The 14,928-nt window shown below is 38.6% G+C and overlaps 1 protein-coding gene across 1 annotated transcript in view; it reads right to left on the reverse strand.

The window, feature by feature from the left end:
* Window positions 1-3,037: 3,037 nt before the first annotated feature.
* LOC134356821 (receptor-type tyrosine-protein phosphatase gamma-like) overlaps window positions 3,038-14,928 on the reverse strand; it is a 699,039-nt gene continuing 687,148 nt past the window's right edge. Inside the window, exons 27-29 of the mRNA XM_063067988.1 lie at window positions 8,590-8,732; window positions 6,003-6,138; window positions 3,038-5,667 (exon numbers count right to left, since the gene is read on the reverse strand). Coding sequence (XP_062924058.1) covers window positions 5,521-5,667; window positions 6,003-6,138; window positions 8,590-8,732 — 426 coding nt within the window. The 3' untranslated portion in view covers window positions 3,038-5,520. The remainder of the gene's footprint in view (window positions 5,668-6,002; window positions 6,139-8,589; window positions 8,733-14,928) is intronic.

Here is a 14,928-nt window from a genome sequence, read left to right on the forward strand (position 1 = left end):
TAAACCTGATTCTGATTCTAAAATTTGGTCGTACTGGGAGTACCGAACATAATTGCACTCAAGACAACTTGGTGTACTTTCCTCTGCAAAGTTCTGAAAGGAATTTTGCTTGGGGAATGAGATCATCTTATGCACAAATGATAGATTGAATTTCCTGAATTGAGGAAAAGAAGACCATAAGACATCGGAGCAGAATTAGGTCATTTGGGTTGAGTATGTTCTGGGCTTCACTTTGGGTAGTATAAAATTTCAATTACAAAACATTAAAAAACACACGGTGCAATTGTGTTTGTACTTTATATCACTCAGTACTCAGGAGTTGCCACCTGAGCTGAACCCAACTAAAAGAATGATGGAGAACTACGCACATATGCCCACCTCGTAAGTATTTTATTTTATTATTCCTGGATTCTACCTAGTTAGCTTCAGCCTCAGTGTTAGTCATCTCTGTAACTTTGGTAAACATATTTTATTCATTTAGGGAAAATGGGCTTCACAGGCTGAACCAGCGTTACATTGCCCAAACTACAGTACCTTTGTGAAGGTGGTGGTGAATTGCTTTCCTGAAGCACTGCAGTCCCTGAGGTGTGGCGATACCCATACTGCTGTTAGGGAGGGGTCTGTGAAGGAACAGTGATCTATTTCCAAGTCAGAATAGCATGTGCCTTAGTCGATATTAGCAACTTTCAGAATTTTGATAATGGGAGATTTTACACATTCACAATGGCATTACAATTGGACAATTGTAAGGGGATGATAGCTGGATTTGCTCTTGTCGGGTTTCATCTTGAGTGGCACTAATGTTATTTGCCATCTACTGGTCTAGGGCTGGATATTGCCCAGGTCTTGTGGACTGCTTCATTGTCTGATCAGTCATTAGTGTTGGACTGGACACTGTGTGGGATATGAAGGTTCATGTTATGATGTCTAACACTCAGAAGGACCACAGAATATGTTAATAGCTGTAGATCAGAATGTAGATGCTGATAGGTGAAGCAGAATGTCCAGAAATGGTGTGGATAAGTGCATGGCTGACGATCAACACTGGTGCACCTCAGGGGTGTGTGCTTAGCCCACTGCTCTACTCTCTATATACCCATGACTGTGTGGCTAGGCATAGCTCAAATACCATCTAAAAACTTGCTGATGATACAACCATTGTTGGTAGAATCTCAGGTGGTGACGAGAGGGCGTACAGGAGTGAGATATGCCAACTAATGGACTGGTGCTGCAGCAACAACCTGGCACTCAACGTCAGTAAGACAAAGAACTGATTGTGAACTTCTGGAAGGGTAAGACGAAGGAACACATACTATTCCTCCTAGAGAGATCAGAAGTGGAGAGAGTGAGCAGTTTCAAGTTCCTGGGTGTCAAGATCCCTGAGGATCTAACCTGGTCCCAACATATCAATGCAGTTATAAAGAAGGCACGACAGCAGCTATACTTCATTATATACCATGGAGAGCATTCTGACAGGCTGCATCACTGTCTGGTATGGAGGGGTTACTGAAGCCGCAGAGGGTTGTAAATTTACTTGGTTCCATCTTGGGTACCAGCCTACAAAGTACCCAGGATATCTTCAGGAAGCGGTGTCTCAGAAAGGCAGCGTCCATTATTAAGGAACTCCAGCACGCAGGGCATGCCCTTTTCTCACTGTTACCATCAGGTAGGAGGTACTGTACTGAAGCCTGAAGGCATACACTCAGCAATTCAGGAACAGCTTCTTCCCCTCTGCCATCCAATTCCTAAATGGACATTGAACCCTTGGATACTACCTCACTTTTTAAATGTATATTATTTCTGTTTTTTGCATGATTTTTAATCTATTCTATATATATATATTATATATACACTGTAATTTATTTACAGTATTTATTTTTTTCTATATTATGTATTGCATTGAACTGCTACTGCTAAATTAACAAATTTCATGTCACATGTCTCTGACTTCTTTGTTAGCATGCAGTCAGCTGGGTGATCAGCCCTTTTAGTGCCTTGGTGCTGTTTGCATCTTGTTCTCATTGGAGCCATTGTAGTCTTCTCCATTTTGCTGGCTTTGCTTCAATTCCCTGCTTTTACCCAACTCCAAATCATTTAATGGTTATTACACTCCTCGTTGCTTGGTCTAGACTAATCTGCTATCAGTTCTGTCATTTAGTCATCTACAACTCTACACTTAAATTACACAACATTCCCTTTCTCTTTCCATGCCCCATTTTTCTGGCTTTGTTCTTTATAAACAGTTCATCCTACAGTATCTTACAGTTTTGATGACAACACATTACATAGACTTATAGAAAAGCACAGCACAGAAACAGGTCCTTCAGCTCATCTAGTCCATGCTATACCATTTAAACTGCCTACTCCCATCGACCACCACCAGGACCATACCCCTCCATGCCTTTACCATCCATGTACCTGTCTAAACTTTTCTCAAACATTGGAATCAAGCCTCATGCACCACTTGAGCGAATAAGTTTCCCCTCATGTTCCCCTTAAACTTTTCACCTTTCACCCTTAATCCATGACCTCTAGTTGTAGTCCCACCCAAACTCAGTGGAAAATGCCTGCTTGCATTTACCTTATCTATACTCTCATAATTTTGTATACCTCTGTCAAATCTCCCCTCAATCTTCTACACTCCAAGGAGTAAAGCCCTAACTTATTCAATCTTTCCTCAGGTCCTTCAGTTCTGGCAACATCTTTGTAAATTTTCTCTGTAACCTTTCAACCTTATTTACATCTTTCCTGTAGTTAGGTGACCGAAACTGCACACAATACTCCAAATTAGGTCTCACCAATGTCTTATACAACTTCAACATAACATATCCTGAAACAATATTCATATAATCTCTTAGTAGATGTTGCATATAATTCACCTGGATATGGTTTACTTTTATTTAAAATTTCTGTTGCTGTAGTATTTTGCTTTATCCAACATCTTTCAGTTACTTCTGACTGTCATCAATCTAATTTAGGATGCACTGGGAAGCAAAGTATGCTTTAATCCACGAGAATAAAAGTGTCCAGCTACTGGTCCATCAAAACCCATACTTTATTTCATGTATAGGAATACAATTTACATATTAAATAACACTATAATAGAACAATTTACTGTAGTTTCCAACAGAAAAAGCAGATTTTTTCAAGTTACAAAACACCACATTTTCAAATGGGTTATGAGACAAACTTGTTCAGTAACTGCCTAGGTCTATTCCTATTGCACACACCAACGATATAGTTGAAAATACCTGCAACTTTGACGACCACTGCCCCAAGAAGTAATAAATGTTAAATGCCTTTGAAATGTGATGACACTGTATTCATGGTACTGCTCAATGCACATACAGCTTTCGACATAGCCACCACAAAACTATGAAGGAGTTGAGACTAGAAAAAAATTAGCTTTATATGAAAATATAAAATTCTGTGATTATATAACATAGATACAAAGTCCCCATAAGATGCCTGCAAAGCACAAAATATTTACAATTTGATTTGTCTGCTACCTTTAAGAATGAATGTAGATTATGATCTTCAGGACGTGGTATATGATCTATGAATGCATTTGCCTAAAACACAGAAACAAAATTATTTTTGAAGACAACTACACCATGAGGTTAAAAAGAAAATTCAAATATCTCCACTTTGTTGAGAAAAGTTTTTTTTCTTTTTTTTATTATATAGATAGATTTTCTTGAAAACAGTTCAAGCTTTTTAATTGCCTAAAAGTCTGATTTGTGTTTGCCCCTTCAAAATGTTTAGTTTGTATAGAAAATGTCTCCTACTTTGTGAAAATACCTCTTTTTAATACATAAAATTTTGAAACTTTTGTTTTTACTTCCAGGTAGCAGTTTTCTTTAAGGGTGTCATGTCGAAGAGAAATATTACAGCAAATTCTGTCCAGCATTGCCGTATTCTTCCCATTCATGAGAACAAAACTACAACTGCAGAGAACTAACTGACTATCACAAATGAATCTTATGTACAAATATGGTCTGCTCCTTAAAAAGAGAAACCATAGAGAGATTCTACATTGCAATTAAGGTATGTACTGTATATCTGTGTGAAAGTTTATTCGCTAGGCAGAAATGTTCATAAAAATACGAACTGGCATCTTGATAATATTAACATTCATCTTATTGAGTCATTTATTGAGCTTACAAATAAAAAAGTGCACCCTGGACTGAAGAGACATTTTAAAAATAATTAATAAGACAATTAAAACTGTATTTCTGGGAAAGAAAAGAATGACTACATTCTGCTGAGAACTACTTTATATCTTTGGTAAGTTAAAAAGTTTGTTCCATCGACATTATATGATCTGAGATTTTTAAAAAAATATTTTAAAATGACAAGTATTGAGCAGGCAAATCTGCTACATTATTGGTGAAGCCTTTATATAAGTAATGGTGTAACTATTATTATCAAATGATCTGTCATTTTTGCACTTATCTAATTCACATGTTAATCTATCTTTTCTAATATCAACGCTCACATCCTTGTAAAAGAAACTGACTATGCATTTTTATTAATCCTTCAAAGGGCTTAGCAGTTCTGCATCTTACATGCAATATGACTGTTTCCCTTAAGAGATTTATTACTTTTCAGCTATATGCAAAAAGTCAGCATTTCTCCATAAATATCCAGTTACAACCTGTTACATTACTAATGTAACATTGTTAGAAATTGACAATTTAATTGATTTACCCATACCCCTGGCATAGCAAATCCAATTTATAAAGAGTTTTGTTTTGAATTTTTATACTCTGATCACTGGAATGTAAAGTTGTATCACAGGCATTTCGCAAAGATTTGCCAGGCTCACATAATGTATTACTTCAAATGATATCTAAAATTACACCATTTATGCATAAAAGAGGGCGCCATCTGAACCAATCTCCAACCAAAATGTAGAATGCAAACAACAGGAATTCTGCAGATGCTGGAAATTCAAGCAACACACATCAAAGTTGCTGGTGAACGCAGCAGGCCAGGCAGCATCTCTAGGAAGAGGTACAGTCGACGTTTCAGGCTGAGACCCTTCGTCAGGACTGAAACATCGACTGCACCTCTTCCTACAGATGCTGCCTGGCCTGCTGCGTTCACCAGCAACTTTGATGTGTGTTGCCAAAATGTAGAATGCTTCTGTTTGCAAAATTACTGTAAAGCTATCTCTAAACTCAAATTCCATCTTCCTATGCACACAGCTAATGAAAGATTGCAGACAGTATAGCTTTGTGGAGTTTTGGGATTTTGTCCTAGGTATTAATCGCCTGTAACACTGATCAAATAGTGCAAACTAGAATGAATTGAGATTTTGTTTTGTGAAGCTAAGAGGTGCAAATACTCAGCAGGATAACAGTAAGATTCAGAATGGTTAAAACATTGAAACTCTCATCACTGTGAAAAGTACAGTCAGGTTGTCAGTAAAATTGGAACCTGGCAATAAAGGCCTCAAAAGTTCATTCAGTCCTTAAACATTTTTCAAATGAAGTGCCATTTGCAAAAAGCTTCATATTACACAAGAGATTCCATGCTCTCGGCTGGATCTGATTCATCAGTGATAATGATGGTGCCGTTTTTGTCAAATGATGAGAGGCCATTCCCATTCTCTTTTGTGCTGATTAAGCTGAGCATTGCTTTATATAGGAACTGATACTGCTCCTGTGCAAAGACAGACAAGATAAAATAAGTTATGAAAATCTGTTAATTTTTGTGCACATTACTACTTCAACAGTCAAAGTTATAACCACTGCAAAAATGTGGAAATTTTAAACAACGTAGTTAATGTATTAAAAGATGAGTGAGATCGGATTATAACAAATGCCTGAGCAACCTATTTATTGGAATCCTCACAAATATAATGTGATATATAAGATCTTGAGATTTTTAATAACATGTATGTGTTTTGCATATTAACTTCAGGAAACATTTATGAAGTTTATAGTTATCAATGAAAAATGGAGAGATATTTTAAGTTTTCATTGTCAGGTACTTACAATGTCTGTGAAAACTCCTGGCCTCATAAGGTTTATCATCTTTGCAACCTGGTACACATCCACAGCAGATTCACACTCCAACTGCTGTGAAAGAGTGGTAAGGCCACAGAACAGCCCAGCAGAGACGCCTCCAAACCTGCATAACATAGAATGAAAGTAACTCTTTAGGATATCAGAATATCTCGTCATATGGCCTTCCGCATTTTCTTTATTACTGCTATATCACTCTATTAAAATTATATTTCTAGACCTTTTCATAATGACTACTCTTAACCTTTTTAACTATATTAATAGAAATTTAAACTATTTATGTGTTTATATCAGAGGATCTAATTAAACATAGTTGTCAATTTTACAGTCCAAGAACATTATTTTTCAGGCAAGACTAAATTAAATGAAAAGAATTATAGTGACGAAAGGCCCTGATTAGAGAATGGTGGGGCAACATAGGTATTGAAATAATAAGGTTGTTTAAATAGGTGTGAAGTGATTCACTTTGCAAGGTTGAACTTGAAGGCAGAGTACAAGGTTAATGGCAGGATTCTTAGCAGTGTGGAGGAATGGAGGGATCTTGGGGTCCATGTCTATGCAGTACCTGGTTCAAAGTTGCAGTGCAAGTTGATAGGCTGGTTAAGAAGGCATTTGGTGTGCTGGCCTTCACTGGCCAAGGCACTGAGTTCAAAAGCTGCAAGGTAATGTTGCTGCTCTATAAAGCTTTGGTGAGACCACACTTTGTATTGTGTTCAGTTCTGGTCAACTAATGGAAGGATGTGGAAGCTTTAGACAGGATTCTGCCTGGATTAGAGAATATGGTTGAGTTTTCTTCATAAGTGATGAACTTAGTCAAGCGGTAAAAAGAAGAATAGGCAAGTTTTGGGAAGTTAAAATCAAATGGAATATTTGAAGATTATAAAGAAGCTGGAAGAGAAATCAAGAGGGAAATAGAACAGCCAGGAGGGGCCATACAAAGAATCGCAAGACATTCCATATATATATATTGTGTGTGTGTGTATATACAGAGAGAGAGAGAGAGAGAGATGAAAATAAAAGATAAAAAACAGTGAGGGGGTAAAACTACTCAACGATAAAGGAGAGAATGTGTGCTTAGAAGTGGAGGATGTGGGTGAGGTCCTAAATGATTACTCTGCATCACTATTTACCAAGGAGAAAGATATTTCAGATAGGCCAAGTTATTGACAGAAGCATGTGATGATACTACTAGGGCCTTGACTAATATCTTCATATTCTCTACAGCCACAGTTGAGGACACAGAGGACTGGCAAGTAGCTAAGAAAAAGTGAAATAGGGATAATTCTGGAAACTATAGCCGGTAAGTCTCATGCCTGTGGTAAGGAAGCTACTGGAGAAGATCCTTAGGTTAGTATTTATGAGCACTTGGAAAGCCATGGCATAATTAGGGATGGTCAGTATGGCTTTGTGTGGGGCATGGCTTCCTACCAACTTGTTAGTGGATTTTAAGGAGGTGACAATGATGGAGCTGAGGATATTGTCTACATGGATTTTAGGATGGCTTTACACAAGATTCCTCATCATAGGCTCATCATAAACCAAACTTCTCCAATAATTCCTTTTTCAAGTTACAAAAATCAAAAGAACTTTTAGTAATGAAGTTACACTGCATGGAAGCACGTCCTACAGCCCAACTCCTCCATGCCAACCAAGGTGCCTTCTTCCCATTTGCTTTCATTTGGTCTATGTCCCTCGAAATCTTTTCTCTCAAAACATCTTTTAACATTGTACACACCGCTACCACATTTTCTGCCAGATTACTGCATGTACTCACTACCCTTTGTGTGAAAAACTTGCCCCTCAGGACCCATTTGAATCCTTCCCTTTCCCTTTCATCTTAAACCTACGCCCTCCAGATTCAAGATTCAAGATTGCTTAATGTCGTTTGCTGTATACAAGTGTCAAGAAGAACGAAATAATTGTTACTCCAGATCCGACCCAGCACAAAAAAACACAAAAGATAAAGAACATAGTAATAATAAACAAAACACAATAAATATAAATACACAAGACGGCTTATAGATTGATTAAATGTCCATGAAGTGATGCTAGGCCATGATGTTGTACATATGGTGACTGACAGGAAATAATTAAGTAGTGGTGGAGTTGGTGGGTGAACTGTGATCAGCCTTTCTGCTTGGGGAAAGTAATTTGGGAAAAAAACTATGACTATTCTTCTTTTCTTTGCCTCTCATGATGCTATAAACCTTTGAATTCCACCATCAACCTCCTTCTTTCAGAGAAAATAGTCCCAGCCCATTCAGTCTTTCTGGTAAGATGATGGCATGCTTGGATACAGCAGCCACTCTGGGTCCAGCCAAAGATGTATTTGTTTGCTCTGTACACATTTTCTATGATCGCAAATCACGGCTGGATACTAAGAACATATTACACAATTTTGAACTCATGTAAAATTTGTACTAGATCAGGACAACACAAGTTGGATATTTATAGTTGGACATACTCATGTCGTCCATTTGCTTCCCCTTCCACCTGGAGAATAATGCTTCCCATACACATGAATTTATTCACTATCAGTGAAATAGGAAGTACATACTCATCGTGAACAATGGTTGGTCCATCTCTGGTTGAGGCCTCTTCTTTTAATACATTAATAAGTTCAAAGGTGCTACTCAGAGGAGCATCTGGATTGGGCCATTTTGGACACTGAAAGTGACGCACTTCCAGTACGTAATCATCCTGAAAGAAAGCAAGATATAAATTCAGATTATTTGTAAATCAACCTTGAGGCCTTTCCATTCCATTAATGTTCATAAACATTTTAATAAAATTTCATGATAAAATAATTTAGTTCCCAAACTACTAGAACTGGTCTTCACACAGACTTTAGTAGAATATCCTGGAAAGGGTTCTTTAAATCAGCATGTCTTTAAATCCTGAATAACACGACTTCCGATTGAAGTCATCTGTGTGCAAGGCCTTTGTACTGAAAATTCATTATAACATCTGTGTCTTTGTGACTGTTTACGATTAGGTTCTGTATTGTTTTTTCTCTTCTGATATGCAAATAGGATCTACAGTCAAAAGTTTCAGCTATCACCAGATGATACAAAATTATTTAGTTGATAGTGAGGAAGACAGTTTTGACACCAGGAATGTATCAGATGGATAGAAAAGTGGTGAGTGGAATTCAATCCAGGCAAGTCTGAGGTGAATATTTGAAAATGGTGACAAGTAAAGGAATACATGATCAATACTCAGAACTGTAACAATAATGAGGGATTTTGAAGTGAATATCCACTAACCCTTGATGGTAGCAAGGCAGGTGGCTCTGGTTTAAATGGCCAACAGTTTTACATATTAGCTTTATTTGTCAGCTGTACCTCAAAACATACGGTGAACCGCATCATTTGTGTCAGCGACTAACACAGTCCGCAAGTGTTCCCATGCTTCCGCCATCAACATAGCATGCCCACAACCTACTAAATCTTACTAATCCATAAGTCTTTTCTTGGCAGAAGTATAGAATTTAAAATGAAGAATTAAAAAATTGGATCACATTTCGAGTATTGTGTTTAGTTCTAGTCACCACACTACAGAAAATAGCTGAACGGATATTTCTAATAGTGTTATCAGCACTGAAGAAGTTTAGTCCCAAGGAAAGATTGGATAGGTTGAATTGTTTTCTTTGGAGCAGAGGCAACAAGGAGATTTAGCTGAGTTGTATAAAATATCGAAGGCTTAGGTAAAGTGGATAAGGAAGGATTTATTTCCTTTAGCAGAAAGAACAATACCAGGAGAGACATAGAATTAATCAGCAGGGGATTAGATGGGAGATGTGAAGAAACCTTTTCATCCAGTGTGAGTCTGGAGCTTGCTGTCCAAAAAGGATGGTAAAACTGCAAATCCTAGCTACATTTTGAAGTAGTACTTGAAATGGCATAAGCTTGCAGGCTTTGGACCAGGCAGTGGAAAGTGAGCTGATACTCCAGTGGAAATGAATAAACAGGTGACATTTCAGGCCAAGACCCTTTATCAGGACTAGAAAGGAAGGGGGAAGATGTCATAATAAGAAGTTGGCGGGGGGGAGGGGAATGAGAACAAGCTAGAAGGTGATAGATGAAACCATGTTGGTGGGGGAGGGGGAATGAAGTTAGAAGCTGGGAGGTGATAAGTGGAAAAGGCACAGGGCTGGAGAAGAAGGAATCTGATAGGAGAGCAGAGTAGATCTTGGGAGAAAGGGGAGGAGAAGGCACACCGGGGGAAGTGATAGGCAGGTGTTGAGAAGAGGTGAGACTCCAGAGTGGTCTACCGATATATACCAATATATATCTTTTCTAAAGCCATCAATCCCCACGGCTATCTTGTCACCTCTTCCCACCCTGTCTACTGTAAAAAAAAGGCAATCCCTTTTTTCTGTTCCTTTATCCTTGCCGCATCTGTTCCTGGAATGAGGCTTTTCTTTCATCAGAGATGTCCTCCTTTTTCAAAGAATGGGGTTTCCCTTCCTCCACCATTGATGCTGCCCTCACCCATACCCCGTCCATTTCCCGGACATCCATGCATACCCCATCTTCCTGCCGCCTTAACAAGGATAGAGTTCAAAGTTGACAGTTCAAAGTAAATTTATTATTAAATTACATATATGTCACCATATGCTACCCTGAGATTCATTTTCCGTGGGCGTACACAGTAAATCCAAGAAGCAACAAAAGACCACATCCAATAGGATGGACAAATAGCCAATATCCAAAAAAAAATTGTGCAAACACAGAAGAGAAAATAATAAACAATAAATATCGAGAACATGAGATGCAGAGTCCTTGAAATTGAGTCCATAAATCATGGTTTTTCAACCAGAGTTCCACAGAACCCTAGGGTTCCGCAAGAGGTTGGTAAGAGTTCTGTGAGAGATTGTGATTGGAAAAAAATAAACATTGCTTTTTGAACGCTTGATGCTAGCACTCACAATGCTGGGCAGTGACCAAGCAGCCCCATTCACAATCCTGTCAGAGGTCTCTCAGCCTAGTATGGCAGCATGCAGTGGGACTGTGTCTAGTCTCAGTTTTTGCCCCAAGATAGGGGTGGCTTTTGATAATCGGTCAGCACTGTATTGCACGGAGGGGCGGACGGCAGGCTGATGGAGAGCGCTGTATTGTGTGGAGGGGAGGACAGTACGCTGATGGTGAGCACCGTTGAGCACTACATTGTACGGAGGGGAGAACGGTACGCTGATCAGAAGCATGAAGTGCATTTTCCCTGGGTTGAAAGGACTCACCCCACTTGGGCTGAGACATCAGCCTCTCCCTCCTGAATTACCTCCCCAAACTTCCCCTTACCTGGCGTCAAATGACATATGGAAGTGAACAAATACGACTGGTGTACTGGAAAATTGGAGGGAAATTTGCACCCTCAAGAAGGAATTTTTATGCGTTGTGACTCACTGCTGGCCTGCTGCTTTGCTGTTGTTGTAAACGTTGCAAAATATGGATTGTGTAGGTTAGAAATGAATTGTATCATGAAGTGTTTGTATTTTTTGCGGTTTTCTCATTTGGTTATTTATTATGCCGTTCTTTTTTATATTTTATTAACCCCTATTCCATTGAGCCTACTCTGTGGCAAACACCATACAAACATAGCAATGGCTCCAGCAAAATTAAAAAGACACTTAATTACAAATCACAGCAATATGACACGTAAAAGTGCTGATCATTTTAAAAGGCTATTGGAATCTCAAAACAAACAGTAAAGTTTTTAATTAAAATCAATTTACAACCTTTATTTAAATTAAATCTACCAAACCTACCTTTAGAAAAATTAAATCCCAATTTGGCTTAAGCCAGTTATTTAAAAGAAATTTATTATGTTTGCTGTATGAGTTTTTAAAATTTACATTGTCTACTATAAAGAGCATTGACAATTATTTTTCAGATTATTAAATCTACAACTTACTGATCACACTAATGTATTGTGAGCTGTGGATATAATAATATTTACGTTGTGTCCCCCGAGACCTGAAAATTATTTGAAGGTTTCCTCCAGGGCAAAAATGTTGATAAAGGCTGCCAAAAGACTGTGGGAACATTTCAGTGATGGGGCGAGTGAAGTTGAGCAAAGTTATTCCCTCTGGTTCAAAACCCAGATGACTGAGGGGTAATAATTGTTCCAGAACCTGACGGTGTAGGTCCTGAGGATCTTGTACCTTCTTCCCAATGGCAACAGCAAGAAGAGCGCATAGTCTGGGTGGTGGGGGTCCTTGATGATGGATGCTGCTTTCCTGCGACTGCGCTCCATACAGATGTGCTCAATGGTGTGGAGGGCTTTACCGTGATGGACTGGGCCGGATCCCCTACTTTTTGTAGGATTTTCCATTCAAGAGCATTGCTGTTTCCGTACTGGGCTGTGATGCAACCAGTCAATATACTCTCCATCACACATTTACAGAAGTTTATCAAAGTTTTAAATATCATGCTGAATATTTTCAGACTCCTATGGAAGTAGAGGCACTGCTGTGATTTCTTTGTAATTGCACTTAGGTGCTAGGCCCAGGACAGATCCTCTGAAATGATAGGAATTTAAAGTTGATGATCCTCTCCAACTCAGATTCCCCGAGGAGGATTCCGATTTCCTCCTCCTGAAGTCAATAATCAGCTCCTTGATCTTGCTAACATTGAATGGGAGGCTGTTGCTGCGGCAGATTTTCAATTTTTCTCTTTGTATCTTTGCATTCCAGCTGTTGCAGGGTTGAGTGAAGAGCCAATGAAATGGCATTGGTAATATCTCACTTTTTTTTTCTACCTATTAAATTTTGTATAAAATTTTATTCCTCAAATCCAAGTTTCAATTCAACCTCGCAGTCTCATCTTTGTTTTCAAAAGTTCAAGTGAAAAAGTTATGACCGCTTTGTTTTCTTTAAGAAAGAATATTAATGCAGGAAATTGTTGCTATGTTGATTGAGTATTCTTAACCAAATTGTTGCTACCATTTGCTGTCTGTCCATAGATAGTGTTAAAACTGTTATGTTTCCAGCATTTTATGTTAATGTGGTAAACTTTACTTACACCCAGTTTTAACCAATGTTCCGTTGTTTATAGATCTTGACATTCTTTATTCTTGGGCATAGTGCTCCAGGTTAACATTATTTATGATGTTTATCATCTTGTAACTTTCAGGTTTCTCTCAGTCATATTATTTCAAATCAGGGGAGTATTGTAACAGTGTAGGGTAATGTAATGAGTGACAGATGACACATATTGTTCATAGTAGAAACTGTTCTATATAATTCACAAACACTGTCATTGAGTGGTTGTGGTCACTTTGAGAGATGGTATCTGATGTGATAACATCAGTGAAAGGTGACTGCTTTTGGTTTGTTCATAATGGACGTTAAGGGATGTGGCTTTTGTTAAGCATTTAAAATGAATCTAGCATGTTTTATTCAAACCATCCTAATTTGAAAATAAATAGATGGCCTTTCATTGTATTGGGTCTAAATCCTAGAAGTCCCTACACCCAACAGCATTGTGTGAGTAGCTTCACACAGCCTACAGCAGTTCAAGAGATTGGCTCACCACCACCTACTCAAAGATAATCAGGACATCAATACATACTGGATTTGCAGGCAATGCCCAGATCCTGAGAGAAAAGAAATCAATATCCTTGGGGTCATCTGATAAGGACAGTATATTATATTAATGTGACATATTTTGACATAATAGTACTTATTTCTAGCTCCTTAAAATACAAATTAAATTAGTTAATTAAAATGCAAATTCTTTTTCATGGTAGTTTTCTCTTCAGGTCAATTTAAGTTCAAGTTCAGTTTATGCCATTCAACTGTACACATAGAACATAGAATAGTACAGCACGTTACAGGCCCTTCAGCCCACAATGTTGTGCCGACCCTCAAACCCTGCCTCCCATATAACCCCCAACCTTAAATTCCTCCATATACCTGTTTAGTAGTCTCTTAAACTTCACGAGTGTATCTGCCTCCACCACTGACTCAGGCAGTACATTTCACGCACCAACCACTCTCTGAGTAAAAAATCTTCCTCTAATATCCCCCTTGAACTTCCCACCCCTTACCTTAAAGCCATGTCCTCTTGTATTGAGCAATGGTGCCCTGGGAAAGAGGCACTGGCTATCCACTCTATCTATTCCTCTTATTATCTTGTACACCTCTATCATGTCTCTTTTCATCCTCCTTCTCTCCAAAGAGCAAAGCCCTAGCTCCCTTAATCTCTGATCATAATGCATACTCTCTAAACCAGGCAGCATCCTGGTAAATCTCCTCTGTACCCTTTCCAATGCTTCCACATCCTTCCTATAGTGAGGCGACCAGAACTGGACACAGTACTCCAGTTGTGGCCTAACCAGAGTTTTATAGAGCTGCATTATTACATCGCGACTCTTAAACTCTGTCCCTCGACTTATGAAAGCTAACACCCCATAAGCTTTTTTAACTACCCTATCTATCTGTGAGGCAACTTTCAGGGATCTGTGGACATGTACCCCCAGATCCCTCTGCTCCTCCACACTACCAAGTATCCTGCCATTTACTTTGTACTCTGCCTTGGAGTTTGTCCTTCCAAAGTGTACCACCTCACACTTCTCTGGGTTGAACTCCATCTGCCACTTCACAGCCCACTTCTGCATCCCATCATGTATACCGCCAAACAATATAATGTTCCTCCGGACCAAGGTGCACAATAGTATATATAACTCACATACAATAATATTACCACAAATAAATTAACAAAAATAAGGTATATATACAGTACGATACAAGTTAAAAAATAAACAGTATAACACTACTGGTGCTTCATACGTGATAAGACTGCATGATGAGATTCATATGAGGTGGCAGGGAGTTCAGAAGCCTTATGACCTGGGGGAAGAAGCTGCTTCGCATCCTAAAATTTCTTTCCTGATG

This window comes from Mobula hypostoma, chromosome 15, assembly GCF_963921235.1.
Source record: "Mobula hypostoma chromosome 15, sMobHyp1.1, whole genome shotgun sequence".
In the NCBI taxonomy this organism is placed as follows: Eukaryota; Metazoa; Chordata; class Chondrichthyes; order Myliobatiformes; family Myliobatidae; genus Mobula; species Mobula hypostoma.